The sequence below is a fragment of the Prosopis cineraria genome, unplaced genomic scaffold (genome assembly GCF_029017545.1).
Source record: "Prosopis cineraria cultivar Desert tree isolate PC_DT_omini unplaced genomic scaffold, ASM2901754v1 PC1, whole genome shotgun sequence".
Lineage (NCBI taxonomy): Eukaryota > Viridiplantae > Streptophyta > Magnoliopsida > Fabales > Fabaceae > Prosopis > Prosopis cineraria.
Window position 1 is genome coordinate 54505765 of NW_026555332.1, and position 24173 is coordinate 54529937.

The 24173-nt window shown below is 34.7% G+C and overlaps 3 protein-coding genes across 12 annotated transcripts; 2 read left to right on the plus strand and 1 right to left on the minus strand.

Annotated features, from left to right (window-relative positions):
* Window positions 1–1729: 1729 nt before the first annotated feature.
* Window positions 1730–10807, minus strand: LOC129294067 (ABC transporter B family member 26, chloroplastic-like). 9 transcript variants are annotated; one of them, XM_054932238.1, is made up of 19 exons: window positions 10716–10731; window positions 10298–10524; window positions 9782–9909; window positions 9314–9356; window positions 8566–8610; window positions 8317–8439; window positions 8139–8242; window positions 7136–7190; window positions 6995–7065; window positions 6447–6549; window positions 4174–4414; window positions 4027–4100; window positions 3505–3561; window positions 3343–3417; window positions 2962–3036; window positions 2555–2836; window positions 2401–2462; window positions 2258–2318; window positions 1730–1935 (listed from the first exon to the last, which is right to left on the minus strand). In XM_054932238.1, the coding sequence occupies exons 2-19, from the start codon at window positions 10364–10366 to the stop codon at window positions 1846–1848; spliced, it is 1758 nt and encodes a 585-aa protein (XP_054788213.1). In that variant the 5' UTR covers window positions 10367–10524; window positions 10716–10731; the 3' UTR covers window positions 1730–1845. The 9 variants fall into 9 exon arrangements, 7 of the variants coding, with proteins under 7 accessions (XP_054788213.1, XP_054788190.1, XP_054788158.1 ...); XM_054932215.1 differs by having other exon boundaries at window positions 8413–8439; window positions 10298–10807; XM_054932183.1 differs by having other exon boundaries at window positions 10298–10804.
* Window positions 10808–12213: 1406 nt separating this feature from the next.
* On the plus strand, window positions 12214–16743 carry LOC129303866 (uncharacterized). Of its 2 annotated transcripts, XM_054943416.1 has the most exons (6): window positions 12214–12440; window positions 12551–12642; window positions 13373–13472; window positions 14281–15139; window positions 15263–15396; window positions 15823–16743. In XM_054943416.1, exons 1-6 carry the CDS (start codon window positions 12355–12357, stop codon window positions 16694–16696), a joined length of 2145 nt encoding a protein of 714 aa, XP_054799391.1. In that variant the 5' UTR covers window positions 12214–12354; the 3' UTR covers window positions 16697–16743. The 2 variants fall into 2 exon arrangements, with proteins under 2 accessions (XP_054799391.1, XP_054799401.1); XM_054943426.1 differs by lacking the exon at window positions 12551–12642 and having other exon boundaries at window positions 12319–12440.
* A 3381-nt stretch (window positions 16744–20124) lies between these two features.
* Window positions 20125–22024, plus strand: LOC129284434 (F-box/LRR-repeat protein 4). Its single transcript, XM_054919924.1, has one exon. It carries the CDS (start codon window positions 20304–20306, stop codon window positions 21714–21716), a length of 1413 nt encoding a protein of 470 aa, XP_054775899.1. The 5' UTR covers window positions 20125–20303; the 3' UTR covers window positions 21717–22024.
* Window positions 22025–24173: the final 2149 nt, after the last annotated feature.

The following is a 24173-nucleotide window of genomic DNA, read 5'->3' on the forward strand; positions in this document are numbered from 1 at the left end:
TTTTAAGTAAAGTTGTGCTTTTAAAAATTATCAAATTTAAATTATTAAATTCTATTTAACAATCCAGATTTGTAATAATTGCTTTTCTGCAGGGAGAAAACCCAATTCCCAGTAGTTTTGATCTTTCATGAATTTTATAAAATATAAAATTAATCAATACTAAGTTTACTATTTCACTACATGGATGTCATCTTTGAAATCAAATTTAGCAACAAAAAAAAAAAAAATCAGACTAAATTACTAATACTTGAGGACTTTGGACTGGATAGCTCCATTAAAAAAAAAAAAAACTATCACATGATAACATTTGAAATAAGATTTAAGCAGTTTCAAAATTTAAAATTTTAATTGTTTTTTTAAAAAAACCTTGAATGAAAAGAAAAATAACTTTCTAAATATGAATTGCTATTTGGCCAAAAAATATAAATTTCTAAATAAATTTGGTATATATTACTATATGTATACAAAATTTGTCATTTGAATTTAATTTTGATAATTTAAATTTCATTATTTTTTATTGAATTTGAATATTTTTTATGTAAAAAATTAGAATAAATAATAGAACAAGAGCTGAGATGGGCCAAGCCCAACAAATCATTTATTTTACCTTATTTTTATAAAAATTCAAACTTTAAAAAAATGATATTTTCTTAAAAAATACTTTTGAAGCACGACTCTATTAAACCTTAAAAAAATGAGTTCATGATCAAGCAACTCTTTTAAGACCCTTTTGGCTCTAATTCTAAAAGAATAAAATAGTTTTAATTTTTAAATTAAATTTAACTTTAAAATATATGTTTCTATTTTAAAATTAATTCTTTTATTTTTAATTTTTGAACATTATAATTTATATTTTAAAAATATAAAATATTATAATTAAAATTTTTAATTTTAAAAAATCTAAAAAATAAAAAAATATAATTTTAAATTCCCATACTTCAATCAAATTTTGATATTGATCTGCACTTTTTTGATGTTCTAAATTTTTACACTTTTATTTTTATTATTTTATGTCCCTCCATGAACAAACTATAAAAATCTTGAAGGGATTTAAAAATAAAATAAAAATTTAAAAATTTAAAATAATATTTTTCCAATAAAAAATAATAAAAGTGAGCTTATAAGCTGGCCATGAATCCTTTAAATTTTTTAAAAATCAATTATTTTTTTTTTTAAATTCAGACTCAAGAGGCTAAGCCGGTAAGCCCATATGCCCGGCTGTTTCTCAAATCTAATTATAGAGGTAGCCAAGGACAGTGAAAGCGTGGCAGCAAACAAGGGGGAGCAGTGCCCACGTGTAAACAAAGGTTCATGCACAGAGAGAGAGAGAGAGAGAGAGTTTGCTAGACCTATAACAAGTAGCCGAAGCAGCCTTTTCAAGTTGAAAAATGAGAAGGAAAGGCCATGGACAACCAAGACGTGGGTAAGGCCAAAGAAGTGAAGGGCGTCGTAGAAGATGAAGATAAAGGGAAGAGGAAGGAGCACGATGACGAGAAACGCTCAGAAAATAAGCAACCCAAAGGGCAGCCTCACCAGCAAGTCCCACAGCCTTGTGATTTTTCCACCGACGCTTTAGACAAGCAGCTTCCTCCAACTCAGGCCTGACCTCCCTTTCACCTTCTTATCATATTGTCTTGTGTTCTAGGGCAAATAATCACCGATTCCCTCTCCCTCGTTTACAATTATGATATGAGTAGAAAATCATATGCCATCTCTTAAGAACTATAGATGATATGAATCACGGTTCTTATCAGCATTGCAACCTTCAACTCTCTTTGATTACATTACATAGTATAATGATCACGACCCTCTCCCCTTAAATTGTAAATCCACAAGCCACTTGAATCAAGTCAAAGCATCTGTTTGACCCTTATACAGTTTTGCATAGAACCCATCTTCAAGCAGAAGTTCTTCGTGGTTACCCATCTGCGAGCACTCAAGAATTGATGAAACAACAATCAGCAAACGTGCCTGGAACAGTTGAATGAGTAGTGCTAGAATCTTGATTGAGTTCTCAGGAATATGGGATGAATATTTTGAAGCAAAACTACTTCTTCATTTTTTTTTTTTTCCAAAAGTTGGCTAAAACAGCTGGAAGCATGTAGCTTCAGGCAACTAATTCGTCCATGCCTTGTATTTAAACAATGGCATCGAGTCAGAACGTCGAAATGATGAAATTTTCTAAGCTCAACAATTTCACATGATTCAGAAATTACTAATGTTAGTAATAGTATACTTCAGATGGGCATATAATCACCTCAATGATGCGACCACCATCCATTACGAAGATCCTGTCAGCAGCTTTTATGGTAGAAAGCCTATGGATGGTAGGAATCGCAATTATGCAACCAATCTTTATAAGGGGGGAAAAAGAGCAAAGCAGGCTAGGCAAGAATTCACCTATGTGCTATGATAATGATGGTTCTTGCTTTAGATCCACTTCTTAATGAATATACAACCTCCTAAAACAATTTATGACTAATCAGCGCTGTGTTGAATTGGTTAAAAAAAAAAAAACGGAAATGAATTTTCAAGAAGCTTGGGTTTGGACTACCTTGATGTAATGCTCACTCTCAGGATCTAGAGCACTGGTTGCTTCATCAAGTATCATAATAATTGGGTCCCGAAGAATGGCCCTAGCAATGGCAATTCGTTGCTTTTGCCCCCCACTGAGTGAGTCATCATCAACAATGGTTTCGTAGCCGTTGGGAAATGATGAAATAAAGTCATGAGCATAGGCCTGCTTTGCTGCTCGTTCAACATCTTCCTGTTTAATGTCTCTGGGGCAACCATATTTTATGTTTGACTTAATGTCCATGTGAAAGAGATGTGGTTCCTGTCTGAAACAAAATGTTCCAATAATGAATCAATTAAAATTAATGACTAAGTTGATCTCCCAAAAAATAAAATAAAAAATTAATGATTAAGCATAAGTAATGACTCCAGTTTCAATTACCGAACCTGTGCTATATATCCAATGTTTTGTCTCAGCCATCTGATATCCAATTCTCCGAGAGGAAACCCATCAATGTAAATCTGTTAAAATAGATACGGTTACCCAGAATGTTCATCCAAGTTACATATCAGTTGGAGTGACCATATGAATAAGATTGCTTTTTATCCCAAGGTCGTACTGGGTGATGCCGTGAGAATAACGACATCAATTTAAGAACAAAATCAAGTAAATTTATATAATGAATTCATAGAACTAGTTAGATGCATTTTAAAATGGTTTCGAACAGACAACTGATCCAATGGATGACAAGCATACAAGTCCTTGTATTTAATAATAAATTTGATTCCCCTTTGCCATGGTAAGATTGAAAGGTCTGAGTCGTTTACCTGACCATTACTTGGCTCATATAAACGAAGTAAGAGGTTGAGTAATGTGCTCTTTCCGCTGCCACTAACACCAACCTTGGGAAAGCAGGGATGTCAAATTAGGATGACATTTGAGCAACACCAAAATGGGAAAGACAGGTGACAGCGAAAGAGAGTTCTTACTATAGCAATCACTTCATTTGCTTCTACAGAAAAGTTTAAGCGTTCTAGAACAGGAACCTGCTCAAAAAAGATCGACATGGTAACAGTTGAAGATATGTGTTATGGAGGCAGTGGGGTCACATAAGTTGTGATGAAGGTACAATGGAGGCATCCCGGATCATGAAGGTAGAATGCAACGCGCTAATTAGTTGTGGGTAGTTTTGTCATGGTAAAAATTGCATGGTGTTCAAGATGCAACCATGGTGGAACAGGTGGCAGCTACACAAGTGGCTCCACTCACAAATGAGGTGATGACAAGCCATCACATGCTTCCCAAAAGATGAAAGTAGGAGGTTGCCAAATGCTTAGAAATTATGCATAATTCGTGCTTCAAAGTTATCAAACACACTTTACAACCATAGCGATTCAGTGCAGGACAAGTAGCTAAATGCATTTTCATAATTATTTGGAATGAGTTACAGGATCCTAAATATGACTACTACAGCAAATAAGGCAAAAGAAATGCAACACAAGAAATCATACCATGATCCTCGTAGGATAGCAAAATGATACATTTACAAACTCAAAACGTCCCCTTAACCTCTGCAACTTCACTCCTGCATACGCTGTGAACCACAATCAGCAAAATATAAATTTGTAAAAGGGGATGAAAGGGTCACAATTGCTTGCCTTTAGATAGAAATTGGTCACTGGGCAAAAGATCCATCATTTTAAAAACTTTTTCACATGCTCCAATGGACTGCAGGAATGATGACAAGCTATTTGTCACCCTCCAAGTGGCAAATATCAGCCACTCACAGTATAACACATACTTAGTAAGCTGTTCCACAGTCACACAACAACAGAGAACAGACATCCCTCCTAACAGCACAGCAAATATCTGCATGTTGCGTTTCACATCACTTCTAGTCTGATATAATCACATTAGGGAAAGGACAAAAGAATCAACAATGGATAAACAATCATGGGCCAGCCCATGAAGGGATAAACCTGAACATCATTATACAAAAAAGGCAACATAGATACTTGGAAACTATATGGCTAATGAATATGCTAAAAAGCCTAGCATTTAGTCCTTTGGACTGGTTGCACAAACACGGGTACAAGTATTGGATATGATATGGCGATACAGAAAATTTTCAAAATTTTAGGATAAAGGTACAGGGACATTTATAATATATATTTCAACACTTTATCATATAGATAGAGGTATTTTGATTTTTAAACAAGAATTTCTAAAGCAATATAAGGATATTTATAACAATCAATTAAAATATTAAGTGTTTTTTTTTCCTTCAAGTTTTTAAGTGACAGAGAAAAAATTTATTGGAAAAAGATAATATTATAAATGTTAGAATATATGATACATATGTTGAAGTATCCTGCAAGTATCATATCAGACACTAATACGTTTACTTTTTTGAAGTATCCGTGCTTCATAATAGCCTATGTTGGAGGTTGTGAAAGTCATTTTTTGAGTTCTAATTGTCTTTCTATCGCGAGGAGTTATTTCTATGCCATATTTTGTATTTTGAGTTTGGTGAGGAGAGACTGGCCTCCTCAAAAGCCAGTAGCTTAGTTCTGTAACTGTGTTTTGTTCTGTGACTTAGTACTTGTTCTGTCCTTAGTCAGTTTGGGTGTGCCTGGGGAATAGGATTTTGCCAGAATCAGTGGGAGTTCTTCGTAGCACTGATTCAGTTCTTTTGATATTTTGATAGAGCCCCTCATTATTTTACTAAGACATATCAAAGGAAGTCAAAGGGGAAGAATGACTCTAGTAGAATAATGGTGACTGGTCCAGAGGTTTATCCTTCAGTCTCTAGCCCTAAGGAACAGTAGCGTGGGATCTTTGGCCATAATTAAGATCTTTTGGGAGGTATGGGCTAGGGGGGAAGCCATGCTGTCCGTGCTGAGGGTATATTTAATCTTTTTGCTTGTATTGAGAGGATATCTTGTAAGAGAAGGGAGAGGAGAGACTGGCCTCTCGAATGCCAGAAGGAGTGAACCCTCTTGTGAGGTTTGAACTTGTAATGTTGTTACTTTTGTGATCATTCAGGGGAGATAGGGTTTTGGCCAGAATCAGAGGAAGACTTGTAACTCTAATTCGGTTTCTCTCAATTTATTAATATCAAAAACTCAACATTTTCCCTTCATTTATTGTTATTACTGTCTTGATTGCTGTTTCTGTGGAAATATTGGTTTGGGTCTTATTATATTTAATACTAAAAACCTCATTATTTCCCCTCATTTGCTGTTATAGTGTTATTTTCTAGCGCTGGATATTGTTTATTTCAGCAGTGATAGAGGTAGAAGAGAAATAGAGAGAGAAGAGGCAGATGGGAGGTAGAGAGAAAGAGAGCAAGTCATTTTTCATTCACAAAACCCCATTACAACCTAGAGCCCCTATTTATAGAGAATATACTCAAATACCCAAACTACCCTTTTATCCCTAATTTTCCTAATTCCCCCTACTATTCCTAATTCTCATGTATCAAGCAGGGTTAAGCTCAAAGACTGATCCTTGCAAAAACTATAACTTGGAAAAACACCTTATAAGAGAGAAAACTAATATATCCTCTAACTTAATTCGCTTGATCCTCGTCATTAGCTTTGAAATGTAACTAGATAAAATCAAATTTATCCTGCAATTCAGGAATCAATGAGTTCCTGCAGCAAAATACAGAGCATCTATACATATACACAAACCCTTTTTATGCTTCCCATTTTCATACCATAATACAGGCGGAATAGTTATATCCTTAAAAATACTGAAAACAACAGTGAGATATTAAGAGGAAAATAGGATCATCCAAAACGACCATGCATAACGCAAAAGGAGCTTCAAGTATAATATCTTAAAAAACTGATGTGAAAATGACATATATCTCTGCAATATGCAAATATTGGTTTAAATCTTCTGACAATACAATTAGTAGCCAAACCTGACTTGAACGGTAGAGGGTGTTAAAACTCAGATTCCAAAAACCATAAGCCAAACTCTCTCTAGTGTTTACAAATGCTAATCTCCGAAGCCATTGCTTGTACCTGATTGACAATAGTATCGATATCATGAACATCAAATTATCAAAACACATGTAATTAAATATAGGCCAGTGCTATACACTTGTACACTTTCATTGTCAAAATAGCCAGTATCCAATTTCAAATGGCAATTAATCAGTGATTTAACACAGCTAGATGTGCTGGTTTAAGGAGCCTTACGATTACAATCAAATCAATACAGCTTTGTTATATTTTTGAGTTGAGATTCTATTTTTCATTTTAATTTTAGGGATTATGTACACGAACATGAAGAATGGCAGAATCTAAGTGCAATGAGCTTGCAATATGGGGTTAAGTCCCTTCCTGTATAAGATAAAAGTTTAATGATGATTGTTGAATTAAAAACACCAAAGATATCCTCTGCTTCTTCCATACCATCAAATCAAAATATTTTAGCAGAGATGATTAGTAAGAAAATGAATAGAACCTTCCAACTTCTTCTACTTCAGCACCATAGGTTCGGACCGTTCTAACCAGTGAAAGGGTTTCCTGGGCTACCTACATTAGAGAAAATACTAAGATTCGGACAACAATATCAGAAGCAATTCTTCCAATACAATAAGCATACTTCATTGGCACTAGCTGTGAAATCTTGGGTCAACTTTGCTGCTTTTCTTTGATACCTATTGTCAAAAAAGATGAATAAATGTTCAGACAATCTGCACTAGCAAGGGACTTCTACAGAGATAAACATTTACAAGTAGTTCAAACCTGATAGGATCCAAGAGAGGCAGAGAGAAAGAAGGAAGAAAAATCTTTATTGGAATATAAAATCAGAATCTAACTTAATAAATTAATAAAAATGAAGGAAAATCTTTAGCAGAAGATGAGCAATGATCTTAAACTCATACAACTGAAAAAGCCCAAGGCGAATATTCACTAACAAAGAACAAATACTGATTTTATTTCCATATGATTTTTACATGTTGTGAACCTCAACATTTATAGACAAAAACTAACAAATGACAATTGACATCTAAAAAGACTCACATTAATCCATAACTCATAAAATGAGGAATAACCTAGATAATAAATAAAAAAACAAAATAAAATTACTGACTTAATCTGCAAGTAGCATAACCCACTAACATATGATTTAGACAATGACAAATAACCTAAACAATATTATTAGATAGAAAATATCTATAATAACTTAAAATAGTATTTACTTCCAATATTTCTCTAACTCCCCACATCTCCCATTATCCCACAATAATCAGTACTCTATCAAAACCCATGAACTTTTCAGGATAAGCAGTATCTCTGTGGATTGTTTTTCACCTTCAGGTTCCACAGAAGAAAAATTTACATCTCAAACTAATGAAAACATTGTTCCCAGAAATTCTTGGATGCATGGTCCCAAGAAGCTTTTTTGGCCTTTCTTACCCAACACAAAATTTTGTAAACTAAAGACTTAAGCTCCAAGCTGAGATAAATACCATTTTCAGTATTATGTGCATTGTAGCAATTTGCGGGCACCTCATCACGGTCATGAGGATAACTTAATTGACATCATTCATCAGTAAAAAAAAAAAATTACACAAGGAATGAGTCATGTCACAAAAGCTTACCGGCCATAAACGAGGAAAATTGCAGATAAAACAGAGCAAATCACCAGGGCGGACAATGCCAAAGGCCATGATAAAGTCAGCAAATTAATTACTGCTCCTGTTCCCTGAACATCAAAGAAAAGAAAAGGTAATTTAATTCTGGCTTTCAAGCTAAGATAAAGATAATAAGAATGCTAACCTGTAAAGTGTTGCGAAAAATCAAATGAAGATCATTTCCTATGACATAAGATAGTCGTTGACAATCTGTTGAAAGCCTACTTGTTAAGTCACCAACCTGCTCTCTATCAAAATAGGATATGTCCTACATCAAATATAAGTCAAAAGCATAAAGAAGAGAATATAAAGATAAGAACAAAGAAAGAAAGAAACAGATAATACATCCTCAAATGAATTTAAATATATCACATGAACTGCTGAAGAATACTACCTGAAAAAGAAGAGCTGCATACAGATTTTCTCGCAGACGCTTTACCTGCAGAATGGAGATCACAGCTTCAGATGGTAACACATCCATGAATCCTAGAGATAAATGCTTGAAGGAAAGCTACTTAAAGTAATGCAGAATACTAACAACTTAACAAGTAATTCATCATATGGACCCCAAATGGTGGTCCAGGAAACCTAAAATCAATTTTTGGTCAAACAAATAGCAATGACCTGATCCAAGAAGCCAAGAAGATCATAACCATATTAGTAACTGAATTCATTATTCGAGAAAAGTAATGAGTACATATAAACTGAAATAAATAAGCGCACGACACAGACTTCAACCAAAATGGCTTGCTCATACTTGACAACAGTTTGTTGATAGGATAACTTAGCAGTCCTATCAATGGAATCACAAAATGTTAGGTCAACAATTTATTCAATATTTGTGTGCAATATTGTTATTAGTTGTACCAAAAGTTGACACACAAATGTCATATAATTAGACATGTAAACACTCTGGAGGAACATTCCAATGATACCCAAACTTTCAGGTGAAATTAACAGATATCATCTAAAACCCACGTATGGTTAGTGCTTGACAGGCAACCAAGAAGCCTATGGCAGTCCATGAAGTCAACTGGTGAATCCTGAGGAACTCTTGTTTAGAATTAAATATTGTAACGATTCAGTAACATAACCTGAGACAAATTATCTATAATAATTGGCTTCAGATAAAAAGCACGCACCAGGATTACATTCAAAATTCCAAAGCAGCCACTTCGCAGACCACTGAAATTCAAATGAGATAACTTAATAATCAGCCCCCTCATTTTTATACTTGATGCAATCTATATAGTCCCTACCCCCTACAACTGATAGAGAAAGTAAAGTAATAAAACAGAATAATAGATTCAATGCAAACTCCTAATGATCTAAATTTTAATAACTCTTTACTTTTGTCATCACATTTTAATACCGTTTTAAGCCGTAAAGTTGCCTGGTATCAGACTATCACTTTATCACTTATGCATTTAAGTACTCTCTCTCTCTCGGTCTGAGATAGTCTATATCCTCAAAACATTATATTAGTCGTTCACGTAGGTCTGTGTGCAAGCTGGTCAGAGATATCTTGTGAAAATTAACAGATCAAAGGAGTGAGCAGGCTACTCATATTTAAAGGTTCAGACGCACAATTTAAGCTTTATGAGAATTACCTGCATATGCCTGAAGCGAAACACAGAACAAGTAAAGACTGTGCCTTCCGGTAGAAACCCACGGTCTCACCGCTCTGTGCTGAAAATATTGACGCAGCCAGTATACTTGGCATGGAGATCTCTGAAACCTGCAATGAGAATTAATAAATAGGGCGAAAAGGGAAAAATGATGAAGCTGGAATTCAGTGAACGCGATAAGTTTATATTTCCATTAAAAGCAAGACATCGTTTTACTTCTACAATTAAAGTTTTAGTACATATATTATTATTCGTTAGTCAAAACAGTTCTTAAAAGCAACTCTTAGAAGTTATGTGAGTGTAAAAAACATTGTCTTGAATAATTCTGCAATATGTACCTATATAACATTTCATTCATAATGTTGAATTTTATCCAAATTTCAACGACCAGTGTAATTAGGTAATCGAACTTCATCATTGGACAAGAAAACCCACGTATTTCCGAAGTTACACTTACCAAAACAGGATTCAAAGGAAATTGGGTTAAAGCAGACTTACGGCAGCAATAACAAGTGAACCAAAAGCCACAAATAAAATCCATCTCTCGCCGGAAATTAAAACCCACATCCGGCGAAGAGCAAGCAGCGCCGTTAATGGCTTTGCCGCTTCAACATTGTCTTGCTTATGTTCAGATAAGTTCCACCAGCTACCACCAGGTGAAATCGACCGGGCAAAGGAAAACGCCTTCCGTAACCCAGAATCAACATAGTCGTACTTATCATTCTCTGAAACAAAGAATTGGCAAGAAGTTTTCAAATTCCTGCATTCAAACCTCTTATAGCACTTCGAATTAGCACTTTGCAAGCTTTTAAAGGAAAATAAAAATGGGGTTTTGGTTTTGCAAGTGACACTATTCGATCCGTAAATGAAAGAAAAGCTTTTGCTTCGCGGGAAATGGGAGCAAGGCTTCACGGACATTTTCCGGTGTGGGTTCGGAAGCCACCTTTCGCCGTTCAGCATAAACCGGGAAACTAACTCTGAGCGGGACTTCAGTAAACGACGTCGTTTCAATTGTGATTCCAGTCTGGCCCATCACTAATTCGTGGGCTTCTTGCTCTTTGGGCTTAAGAGATCCAGTTTTGTTATTGCCCAACCCTAGCCCAGATTTTCATCCGTTGCGATTTAATACATGCAGTCTGGCTTTGGACTTGGTTCCTCTTCCAAAATCAAAAAATATCAATAGGCGCCCGTTAGAGTTAACAAAGGCTATATTGATATTTTTCAGAGTGAGAGTTTGAATTAGTGACAGATGTGACGATTAACACGATCTCAAAAAAATCATTCCATCGATACCTTATTATTACTGTAAGATCTGTTTGGATTAATCTGGAACAGGCAATAAATTTAAGATACTTAAGATATCAGATGGTTTATACCAAAAAAATCAAAAAAAAAAAATAATAAATATTATATCAAATAAATAAGTAGAGCTGGAAAAACGGGTCAAGACTATCGGGCTAGCCCGTTTAAGCTTTATAACATTAGGACTAAGCTTGTAAATAGGACTCCAAAATAATAAATTAAGCTTAAACGAGCTAGCCCATTTAATCTAGGGCTTAAACAAGTCGGCTCTGCTGGGCGAGGGCCAACCCTTTTGAGCCCGTATATGCATATTTTTTTAATTAATTCTCATAATTTTCACTCTTTTTAGATTTGAAAAAACAATTAAACTAAATCTTACTCCACATCACATATAAACTCATATTTACTGAGGATGGAAGGCAAAAAAAAAAGAAAAATAGCAATGAAGAATCACTGATAAAAAATTATATCAGTCAATGATCGCTTCTTATCAAAATCTGAGTGGATACTTGTAGATTCAGGTTAGCCTTTATCAATAAATATTCATTTAGGTTTTAATAACAACTCATTTTAAATTAATAATAGTTCATTATAGCTTATTTTTCATTCAGGTTTTGACAACAATTGATTCTTAATTGATATAAATTTCATACAGAAATTCTTTGTTGCTATTTTCTAAAAAAAACACAACCTTAAATCTTTAATTTATCTAGATCCATGATAATGATTCATTCAATTCAACATTTACTCTTCTAATTTTGATTGGGTGTTTATCGGCTTACCGATCAATTGCTTATTGCATTGATATTATTTTATTTATATTTTTAGTTCATTTAGATGCTATTTAATTAGTTTTTTTTGTACCTTTCTTGATCGAATATTATATTAAAATGAAATAATTTTTTGTTTGATTAAAAAATTTAAAAAAATAAAAATAGTTAAAAGGACCTAAAGTTCGTAGGGCCGGCTAAGCCCGTTATACTAAGAATTAGATTTTAAATATTAAGGTTTTAAAAAAAACTCAAGCTTAAAAAAGTTAACTTTCTAGGTTAGAGTTTTTGCCAGCTTACAAACAAGTAAGCAAGAAGGAAGTAAGGGGGGAAAAAATAATAATAATAATTAAAAAAAGGAACAGACGGACGAAAGAGCAGAAGGCAACCTTCATCTTCTTCCTTTCAGCCATGGACTGCGAGATTTAGCTGACATCCACACTGAATTGCGCAAAGTTCTTCGGCTTGTCGAATCCGGAAGCTATGGCTGAGATCGCTGCGCTGAAGCTGAAACAGCGTCCAATTGTGCGCTTGGGGATTTTTCTGATCTCTCACAGTCTCTTTGTCAGGTATTCATTCTTCCACTTCAACCCTTTTTATTTCTTATGCTTTTTATATTCACTTTGATAAAGCCAATTCGCTGCATTCTATCGTTGGAATGGTGGGTCTTCGCTTCCAGTATTGTTTGCTTCACGGCCGGGGTTTTGGCCCTTCTACTGCTGCCGGTTCTCGCCAAGAACACCTACATTTCCGAGAATGCGCTCATGCCAGGTCAAATTCATCTATTTGTTTTATTTTATTTTTTAAATTCATATGAAGAGCTGATCTTTTTTTTCCCTGCAAATCACCTCAGTTCGCTTCGGCGACTTCTCTATTTACTTGGTGACTTTAATGGTTCCCAAGTTTTTTTTTTTCTTTTTTCTGGGAGCAACCTAGTGGATTGTTTCTTGACATAAGTACGTTTTTTCTTGTGGAATTTCTGTTTCGAATGATAGTTTTGATTGTTTGCCCCCTTTTTGGCTGCTAGAAAACCATCAAGGTGATGTTAGCGATCCCTTATTTTAGTAGTCTTGGCTGGATATCTCATTCCATTTTGTCACTTAACCTAAAGTCACTGGTTGCTAGCTGATTTGAAATTGAAATATTCTAATCCTGCGGACCGTTGTTTCATAGGATCAACTGCTCTTTCCTATATTTCTACTTCGCCTCCCCACTGCATTGCACGATTCATTAGATGAACCTTGCTCATAGTAAACTCAAGGAAAATAAATGAACAGAAAGTTCATATGGTCTCACTTGTCTGTTGCTTGGTTTGTGAAAGCCGAGTATTTACTTGTTAAACTCAATGATCTGTACCATTTTGAATTGGATTATTAGTATACCCAGAAAAGAGGGAGGACCTTTCCATTTCTTCAGGCCACCTGAATCCCAGACTTTCATGTTAAAGGGCTTTTTTCTTTTTTAATTGTTCGTTATATTTGGCTGCGCTATTATTATCCAGGTTCTGCAAACAATATGCTCTGTGGTCATGATGCCTCAGTGGCAAATAAATTGCTGAAGGACTTAACTGATTTGCAGCTGACTTCCAGGGGGTCAGAATTGTAAGCACTTTCTCTTCATCTATGACCTTCATCTCTCCTTTTTGTTTATACGATATTTTCAGTCATTGGCAATAATTGATAAAGTTATGCATCTAGATTTGAAGCTTGTTGAGAGATAAATATAGATAGATACTGAAAAGCTAATTATGCTTTCGGCATGTGGCACTTTTTCAATTTTTTGGATGGATTTCTATTTTACACATGATACATTCCCTTCAGTCATTCACTATTTCACTGTTGTTGAAAAAACTCTGCCTCTAGAGTAAATTCTAGTAGGGAGATGATTCTAAATTCTGAAAAGGTTGTCATGCCGTTGGAGTGTGCTGCTTTTTTTTTCTTTGATGGAGTATGCATACTGTTTTTATTTCCACTACAGAATGACCCAATCAGGCTCTTCATTCTTTCTAAAAGAAGGCAGTAGCAATGATGAGTTTGAAAAATATTGAAAAAGGACTTCGGTGATGAAATTGCATGTGGAATGGCTACCTGAGGCTAGTTCAGGTGGTAAAGGTAGGGTGAGATGTGAGCAACGGTTCAAACACTTGCAATATATAATAAAAAACATTTGCATGTGGAACGACAAAGGAGTGTTCCTTTACAGCTTTTAAGAAAACTGATGAATAACAATGCTGAAATTTACTATATTAGATGTTTGAGCAAGTGTGCAAGATAATTTAATCATCTCTCAAATCGAAACATTTAATCAAATGTTATCCTTTGCTTTCCCTTCTTACCTGTCAGCAAAAGAGATTCAAAATAAAAGAAATAAAATAAAATAAAGTTTGATTCAATTCGTATTTCAATGCAGAGAAAGTCAAAGACTTATAGCACAGTATATGTCAGACTTGGGTGCTGAAGTTACTCATCACAAGTTTTACCCTCAGTTGAACCAGTTTCATCCGCTGCACTTTTTTACAAGTACTGATTCTGGGAATATCGGGAAAAATATTAGTTGTTCATCACTTGGAATTAACACAGTTGGAATTATAAGAGCACCGCGTGGGGATGGCAAAGAAGCCATTGTCTTGGTGACACCTTTCAATTCATTTAAAGTTGGTGTGGAGGAGACTTTTTCTTTGGGCATTGCATACTCAGTATTTTCACTTCTTACTCGGGCTACTTGGCTAGCAAAGGATATCATATGGCTTGTTGCTGATTCCCGATATGGAGAATATTCTGCTGTTGCTGCTTGGCTAAGAGAATATCAAGCCCCTAGTTTTAGCAGAGTTGACGTAGTAAATAGTGAAACATGTTGTGAGAGCAATATTATTTACGAACTTGGACAGAAGCCTTATTCTGAGAAAAAATTATATGATGGTTTCAGACGTGCTGGAACTATGGCTGCAGCACTTGTAATTAAAGTTGCGAAGCAAAGTGATTATTTTGAGGACACTGTTAATATTTATGCTGAGGCATCCAATGGGCAGATGCCAAACCTTGACCTCATCAATATTGTAAACTACCTAGCAGTACATAAGCAAGGTTTGCAGATAAAGGTAAAGAAGGTGTGGTCTCTACTGCACAATAGGTGGCTTTATACTTTGGGTGTCATATTTGAATCACTGGGACAAATTTCTAGGAGCTTGAATCCCCAGTGGAAATTTGGTATCCCTGCCACTGAGTATGTTGAGGGCACTGCTACACTTGCAAGTTCATTGTATTACCAGGTGTTTTACCTATCTAAAGTTTTATTCTGTTAAACTCCCCCCCTTCCCCGAGAGAGAGAGAGAGAGAGAGAGAGAGATCACTTCTATAAATGTTTTTATAATAAGTATATTGTTCTTTCTCAGGGTTTGGGTGTTCCCACTGGTCCTCATGGTGCCTTTCGTGATTATCAAGTTGATGCGATTACATTGGAAATGTCATCAAAAGTTCCTCTTGCTAAAGTATCCAGGCGTAATGAGTTCCTTATCCGTGGTGGAAAGTATGTAATCATTTATCTGTGTTGCTGTTTCTATTTGCTAGATGTGTCTCGAAAATTAAAATAGTTGGCTTGCAATTATAATTATTGCTGTATTAATTTATTATATGGTGGTGTTAAAGATTGCAAGAGTTGTAATTATTGCAATCTTTAAGATGACAATTAATTGAGTAATGATTGGAATTTTTTTTTTATTGCCTTTTGTGGGAGGTAATTTTGTTTCGAAGAATGGCTAGTGGTTTAACAAGCAAATCTATGCTTTGTGGAAAAGCATCTAGCTTTTTAAGAATTAAATTAAATCAGCTTATTTTTATATTGATACACAATCATATGAATGCACTTTCTTTAATTGAATATATGGTCCAACTTCATCCTATATTTCTGTCCTTAATTGGTCATTGTAACCAAAGGTTTTCTTGTTTGCTGCAGGCTGCTAGAAGGAGTCGTACGTTCAGTAAACAACCTTCTTGAGAAGTTTCATCAGTCATTCTTTCTGTACCTTTTGACGTCCCCTAGTAAGTTTGTGTCTGTTGGAGTTTACATGATATCTTTTGCGCTACTTGTTGCTCCACTTCCCGTGGTTGCGGCTTCTCTTCACGTTGAAGCTAGTAATTCCGATTCTACCCAACCAAAAGAGAAATATGCTTCTCAAGCCTCTCCTGCATCCAAAATGGACATCAATTTCAATTCTTGGAAATGGCTGAAGTCAGCCAGAAAGGTTTTTGTGTTCCACTTATGGGGGGGTGTTGTTTCTGTTCTCCCATATTTCATAAGTCAAATGCCCAATTTAACCACAAAAACTTGCTTCATAGTGTGGATTCTGCTATCGGTTTTTGGCCTTCTAGTTTCTTACATGATATTGGGTTCTTCATTTTCTGAAGCTGCTGCATCTCGATCCCAGAAAAAAGAATGGGCTAGCTTAAAGTCGGTAACTATATCAGCAGCTTTCATTGGTTTGTCTCTCACGTCAGTCATTAACTTTGCTACTGCAGAAATTGGGGCTTTACTTATCGTCCCAATTTGTTTGATGGCTCGACCTTTGAAGATTGACATTAAAGCAAGGAACTTGATATCTTTTATGAGAATAACTTGTAATCTTGTTTTAGGATTCATTGGGTTTCCGCCAGCCAGTTACTTTCTATTGAAGGGTGTATTCGAAGGATATAGTGGTATTAGTGTTGGCGACTTCTGGGAATGGTTGGAAACCCTTTGGGTATGGAATAGTGCTACTTACCTCTATCTGGGTCTCGTTCACCTACCATGCTGGGCACTATGCATTCACATCTTATTTCATCATTGTTGATATGTATTCTTCGTTAATGGACAAGCAGGGCCTTGTTTGTTTTCTTATTGCTATCTTGATTGTAATGCTTCCTTTTGGCAGGCTTTTTTTTTTTTTTTTCAACCGTCTTTTAAACGAAGAAATTTTTTTAGCTAGAAATACACTCACCTTTTTTTAAGAATTTTTTTTTAATTTTAAATCAAATCTGTAACATTTAAAATAATTTAAAATTTTATCTTGATGTGATTTTTTTCTGTTTTGAAAGATAATTTATTTATTTGTTTTAAATTGGGGAAATGTATCTTTAGTATTTATAATAATGGTTTAATAGATATAAGAAAAAATTTCCAAGATAGACATAACTAGAGCTAATCTCTTATTGCAACGAAAGTGAGTGTCAAGCATGATTTAAGTTTGAAAGAGAGGGATGGATGTTTTCCGAAGTGAGTAGTGTGAAATAAACTCTTCCGAAACTTTTTTAATTGAGCTCTGAGGTGATGAAAATGGTAGGTGGCAACTGCTGATCTTTGGTCCCTGGTTGTGATATAGATGGACACATGGTTAGGTCTCTGGTAAAAATTTCTGATTACTGCTGCTTGCACACTTGATTGGGGCAAAAACCAAATAAATACATGCATGGGCTCCATCTTGTTGCTGATATATGCCATAATTCTTCCTTCCTTTACAATGTCATTTTTTCCTGTTTCACCTTTTCTCGGGATAATCTAATAATATGCTCCAAAATTAATGGTTGATACATTTCTGCCCCCCATCCACCAAGTAACTATATGCCTTTAGGGAAAAGCTGAGATCCCCATTTGGTAGCAATAACAAGCAAAGCCTCTAAGAAGAAGAGCAAAGGCAGATTCTGATTCCCTAACCCACAATTTGGTGTCATTTTTCTGCTTCTTCACTGACTTGACAAAGATATGCTGCTGCTGAATAGAATACATGTGAATTGTTCACTATACGGGAACAATCAATATATCTGCATTACTAAACCTCACAGCTAAAATGCTACTTTCAATGGATTGCCCGTCAAAAGTAGTCAGCATCAACAGCTTTTATAATTATTTTTTTCCTCTTGCTTTTCTCTGTATCCTTTTCTGTTAGTGCTGGAAAATGGCAGTGGAAGTGTATATGTAATAGGACTAGAATCAGTAAAATAAAGACATGCTAAGAAGGAACAGAGGGGGAATGATGAGGCTTAAAAAGATCATCTTCTAGAGGGGAAAATAGCGAGTGAGAGTTGTGGCTGAGGATGTGCTTGTTTAAGCCAAACCCCAAATTTCAATTTTCTTTTTTCTTTTAGTTTTCTTTTCTTTTCTTTTTGTGCCAGCAAAAGGAAGTTAGAGATATCCCATCCTTTGCTGCTTTCTATTTTATTAATGGACATAACGCATTCTTCTTTGTCAGCTAAGCTCTCATGTGAGTATAACTTCAAGAAGGGAATGGCCCTACCAGATTGCGATGGCTACCTAATTAGGTTCCTACTTGTGATTGGACTTACATTTCACCACTAATTCTTTGTTTTTAATCTTTGAGTTTTTAAAGTGTTAACAATTGACCCGCAACTTCTAACATCGTCATCTCCTCTAAAACTTTGTATTTGAGCTCATATAGTTGTTAGGTTATATTAGGGGTTTTGATTTACAAATTACATTGGAAGTCAACAAATTGAAAAAATATAATCAGGCGAGCCACAGCTATAATGAATTTGGATATGCCGTACTCGTTTCGTTTTGTCTCGGGGCAGAGGAAGGACAGAAGGAAAGAGAAGAAGGGTAATTTGTAATTACAAATTTTGCGAAGGCAGAAGTCAAAATTTCCTTCTCTGTCCTCAACCGAATCCTCTGCAATGAGACAGGGTCTTCAAATCGGATATATAAATGGAAACCTGCTATGAAGTATGAAACATGATCAGTGAAGTGTGAAAGTAAACCAGCTCTCTTGTGACCATCGTATAGAACTATGGGTTAACTTGTCAATGAATCATTAAATTAATATTTTGACAGATTTAATAAAATATTTTATTTATAATCAGTTTGATCATAATTCAATTATATTTTAATTATTAACTTTTCAATTAGTTTCTTGATTAGTTAGATTTCCTTACCTTTGCTTGCAGACCTTGTAAATTGTTTTAGTTTTTTTTTAAAAAATCTTTCATGGCAAGAATGACACTGGAACACTTTAAAAGACCCGTGGTTACACTTAAAAAAAGACATTAAATTCTTGAAAATAAAATTGAAAAAGCCAAGGTCGTCGTCTGATAAAATAATTCGTATAGACTAAAATACCCCTACTTAATTAAAAGTGTATGAACTTTTAAATACCGAAAACTGAGTTGTAACCAACGAAACTTTAACGGTGAATTATTCAAAGCCTAATATTTAAATTATTGCGTTATTTGAGTTTTAAGATTTTAAAAGCTTAGCTAAAAATCATAAATTACATAAGTATAATGTTTCACAACTGAGCTTCTAGTATGCTTTCGATTAAATTAAGAGATTGGCAAAAAAAAATAAATAATCCCATAAGATTATTAATGACAATTACAAACCTTATATTATTAATATCCCAATAACAAATTATAGTTCTTACTAATAATAAATTATGTTTTAGTGATTGACTTCATATTTACAATGCATTTTTGTAAATTCTCAAATAACATAACAAAGATTCCTTAGTATCTTTTATTAATTTTCTAAGCAAAAGTAAAAAATTATAAATAATTGATTGTGATTTACAATCAACTCTTGTAAATTTTAAGCTAACATTATAAATAATTTTAAGTATATTTAGTATATTTTTAAGTAATTTATTTATATATTGATAATAAAAAAAAAGCACAAGTGATTGATTTGAAATTCATGAATTTCAAAAAATTTTAACTAGCATTATAAATAATTTCAAATATATTTTTTATTTTTTTAATTTTTTAAATCATGATCTGTTACTAAAATTTTAATAATTTTAAATTTATAATTATTATTAATGTATTTATAGAGTTTTCAATTATCATCTTCAGTAAATTTCTTCACAGAAAAAAGAAACGATATTATTAAAATTTGAAGCCTTCGGTGGCATTATGCGTCGCCTTTCAAGTTCAATCTTCCCAGTTTTTATTTTTGGGAAAATTACAATACATGCCCGATTTTATGAGGTTGTAAGCCACACGCGTTTGTGAGCAAGCTTGAGCTGCGAATTCCCCACTGCTACAATCTACGAAGCCACAATAACAACTGCCACCTGTCACATAACTGTTCCATCTCATTTCATTCCTTAACCTCTTAATATATCTATTTTCTGAAAATATTTATATATTTATTAATCATTAAATTCTCTTTGAAGATGGAACCTGCAATAGTATTTCTTTAAAACAAAGCATCACCTGAATTTTGCGTGACCGCACCTCGCGTCAGGATTTTCTGGGCGTCTGGATTTCATCGCCAAGTCGGGAGCGTGTGTTCACGCCCCTCTCTTGCGTCTAAGCAAGCTTCGCCTTCCACCGCAAAAGTCTCTTTTATGGAAAATAAATCAGAACGCTTGAGGGATTGAGGGGAAAGAGTGTTATATAGTTGGGGAGAGCCGAGAGAACTAGACGATCATCTGAAGCAACGTGGAGATGGATAATATACTGTGCGATGAACTCCTTCAGGAGATTTTCATGAAGCTTCCACCTTCTTCGTCTTCCTCAGTCTCCCTCGTCTCCAAGCGCTGGCTTTACCTCTTTCGTTCTTCCAGAACCTCCCTCTCTCTTCGCCTTCTCCCTCGCTTCTCTGATATTGCTTCTCTCTCTTCCCTCCTATCTGACCACTCATCTCTCTCCTCTCTGTCTCTCTTTCTTTCCTCCGACTCCGCCTCCGCCGATTCCGCAGTCTCGGACTATGTCCTCGCCGTCGTTTCCTCTCGCTGCTCCCGGCTTCGTGCTCTGAGATTCATGTCCGGGCCAGTTTCCCTGTCCTCTCTGAATTCTCTCTCCACCGCTTGTACTTGTTTGACTTCTCTTTGTATTAACCTCCCCAGGCCCGTCTCTCTTAGGTGGGTTTTGTCTTTTCCATCCCTGAGAGAACTCGCGATTACCTGGCCCTCCTCCGGCGGACAAGAAATTGATCCGAGCAATCAATTTGAGGTTTGGGAAAGTGATGAAACCGTTGCAGAGTTAGGGTTGCAAAGTCTGTGCTTGGTGGGCATACGAAGAGACGATTGGGGAGCGGGATGGTTATGGAGGAGCTGCAAGAACCTGAAGAAATTGAGGCTCCAGAGTTGCCAAGGAATCGGTGGGCCCTACTCCTCCTTTGTTCAGTGCCTGCGAAATCTTGAAGAAATTGAACTGAGAACTTGCAGAAGCGTGGTTGATGGGGTCCTCTTGCATCTAGCTGAAAATTGTCAGTTTCTGAATTCCCTTCTGGTTTACGATGGTGGAAGCCGAGACGGTCTGCTTCACTTCTTCTTTCATTGCCGGTCCAATTTGCAGAAGCTCGACCTTCGTCTACCTCTGGACCTCAACAACGACCACCTGTCAGCTATGGCGGCGAATATCAGAGGCCTTTCAAGCCTAAGGCTTCAGAATTGCTGTCTTGTGACAGGTGAAGGTCTAAAGCTTCTTGGCACATCAATGGCCTCTTGTGGGCTTGAAGAACTGGCACTGATAAATTGCGATGTGGTAGAGAGAGAATCGGGGTTGCTTGCAACTTTGGGACAGCAGCTGAGGCAATTAAGGAAATTGGACTTGTCGCATAATGAGTTGTTGCTTGATAAGGAATTCATTTCAATGTCAGTTTCTTGTACTCATCTGAGTGATCTGAAGCTGAGAGGATGCAAGGGACTCACAAATGCAGCTATGATTTCTGTGGTTAGGAGCTGCAAATTCCTAGAAAATGTGGATATCATGCATTGTGGTGGGATAGAATCTGAGGCTGTCGAGGTGTTTGTTGAGAAATCTCCCAAGTTGAGAAGAATAAATGTGGAGGAGAACAAGCTGTCTAATGCAGCAAAAATGTGGGCATCAAATAGATGCATTGAAGTTGTTTATTAATAAATGATTTTGTGAATGTTGAAGTCGAAGGCGGCAAGTGTATCATTAATTATTTCCCAGTTTCGGATAACCAGGTTCGCCCGGCTGAACTCTGTATTATCTCATATGGTTTCTGTAATTTATGTTTGGAACGTGACAAGCAGTGTCTGTTCCACAAGATTTGCAATTTATGCATGGAATCAGTCAGTCAGGTTTTTTTTTTTTTTTCGTTTTTGTGCTGAGTGGGAAAATTGTAAAGATTTGGAAGCCTATTCTCAAATTCTTTCAGCAGTTAAAGTGACATTTAAACGAGGATTCTTGAATAAAAATCTATAATTGAAATGTAAAAAAATATATTTATGTATTGCCAATTTGACATTGACGAGAGTGAGGTCAGTCAATCTGGGGCCACGAGTTCCATCGATCCGGATTCTTTGTACATTTGGGCTGGTTTGGCATGAAGTAATTAAAACATGGTATGAAATGATCAGAAAATGGGAAAGACTAGAATTAAAATTAAACGTGTGTTTAGTTGGGAGGTTTTTGAGGAGAAGAGGAGAGGTAAGACTCTCTCCTCATTTGATTAAGAAAATTTGGAGAGAAAGGGGGTTAAAAAAACCCCTCCCCTCAAATTGATCCCCTTCAAATTAAGATTTTTTGAAAGGGAGCTAATATTTTAATTATTTTGTCTTTATTTAATTTTTAATATTTTTAATATATTTATATTAAAAAAATTCATATTAGATTGCGGTTCACTTTCAAACCTCGATTGGTCTCATTGAATTTTTTTAAAAAAAAATACATTTCATCATATTTTATTATATATTTAGTTATTTATTTTTTATAAAAAATTGTTATCATTTTAATTATTGTTTTAAATTTTCTTCATAATGTTGATAATATGATAGGATGAAAGTTAATTTTTAAAAGGTTATACAATTTAAATTGAGATGTAAAATTATTTTTTTCAAAAAAAAATAAAAAAAATTAAACTAATATATAGAAATATAACAGTAAATTAGTTATTATTTTTCATTTTCTCTCCTCCTAAACCAAACAAAAGATATTAAAGATTTATCCCCTCTCCTCCCCTCCAATAAAATTAAATAAGTTAACATTAAAACTCTGACATCTTTTTCTCTTGAACCAAACACATCTTAAAACTTTAACCCCCCCCCCCCCCCCCCCCCCCGCGCCAAGAGCATGAGGCAATTGGATATGAAGTGGATGGAATGTTCATATAAATTGTACTAGGCCTACTGAACTGATGGAATTAAAATTTTAAATAAATAAAAATATAGTAGAGCAAACGTTAACCGGGAATTTCACTTAATTTAACAAATGAATCGCATTATTAGAAGTTTGAATATACATATATATATATATAGATATAGATATAGATGCACACGCATATCCTTTTTCGTGTATATTATAAGACACTTTTGAGCCACTTGAATCATGGAGATGTTTAAATTATTAACTTTGTTAAAAAATAAAATAAGTTTTTACTTTTATCCTTATTTAAATAAAAAAATTTTTAATTTATATTATTTTTTCTTTTAGTTAATAAATTTAAATGAAGATAATATTAGAGAAGCATAACTCACATCATCTATTTTATATTAATAATAAAAAATCCTTTCAAAAAGTGTCATTTAGTAAAGACAAGAGAAAGAATATAGCATGGAGATTTCAAGAGATTTTTAAAAACAAAACATGAATCAATGATTTAATTAATAATTCCTATAGTGCACACATGTTAAGAATTATTTTTATCTGGAAAAAATTGTTTTTCCCTTTGCCCTCAATAAATGAAGCAGCGGTGGCAGTGCAATAATTACTCCAGAGAATATAATTACTCCAATTACAATATCTCTAAGGGGTATTTTAGAAAACAAAGCGTTAAATGTTTATAGAAGCGTGTGATATTGTTTACAGCCTCCGAATGATGAGATAAGTCATTGTTTAACTAATCAATTTTACTTCTTTAATTTCTTTTCTTTTCTTTTATTTCTTTTTCCTTTTATGTTTTCATCCCTCTTCACTAATAGTTTTTCTTTTTTTTTTTTTCCGACTCTTCACCGCTAGTTTAAACCTTTGGATTTGACTAACCAATTCGACAATGATAAAATGCAAGCTCACGACTCACCAACTACCCAACTCCCATCCAGACCTAATTCATGATGTAAATAATTTCGAAATAATCATTATTCATTAATTCATTAAAAATATGATATTTTTAAGAACCACATTACCATCATATGATATATTTTAAAAAATTTATTATTCACAATACCTGAACAATATCTTTGGGCCTTTATGCATGAAGATGTAATTTGATCATGTTTTTAATTTCCTTGATGAGCATGACGACTGATGGATTCAAGCCTTGAGGGGACTTGATATATGAGACCTCTTTCATCTCATTATTTGGGCTTCCATTATTTCTCACAACTGTTACTTTTTTGTTTTGTAACA

What these genes read in the sequence shown, in the direction of transcription:
- LOC129294067 (XM_054932183.1), bottom strand. Translation starts at nt 10,759, where the DNA reads ATGCTGAACGGCGAAAGGTGGCTTCCGAACCCACACCGGAAAATGTCC. An exon ending in GTTCACTTGTTATTGCTGCC is followed by an intron (nt 9,910 to 10,297) that starts GTAAGTCTGCTT and finishes TTCTCATTGCAG; the next exon opens with GTTTCAGAGATCTCCATGCC. An exon ending in TTTTTCGCAACACTTTACAG is followed by an intron (nt 8,243 to 8,316) that starts GTTAGCATTCTT and finishes TTTGATGTTCAG; the next exon opens with GGAACAGGAGCAGTAATTAA.
- LOC129303866 (XM_054943416.1), top strand. Translation starts at nt 12,355, where the DNA reads ATGGCTGAGATCGCTGCGCTGAAGCTGAAACAGCGTCCAATTGTGCGC. An exon ending in CGAGAATGCGCTCATGCCAG is followed by an intron (nt 12,643 to 13,372) that starts GTCAAATTCATC and finishes ATTATTATCCAG; the next exon opens with GTTCTGCAAACAATATGCTC. An exon ending in CAAGTTCATTGTATTACCAG is followed by an intron (nt 15,140 to 15,262) that starts GTGTTTTACCTA and finishes GTTCTTTCTCAG; the next exon opens with GGTTTGGGTGTTCCCACTGG.
- LOC129284434 (XM_054919924.1), top strand. Translation starts at nt 20,304, where the DNA reads ATGGATAATATACTGTGCGATGAACTCCTTCAGGAGATTTTCATGAAG.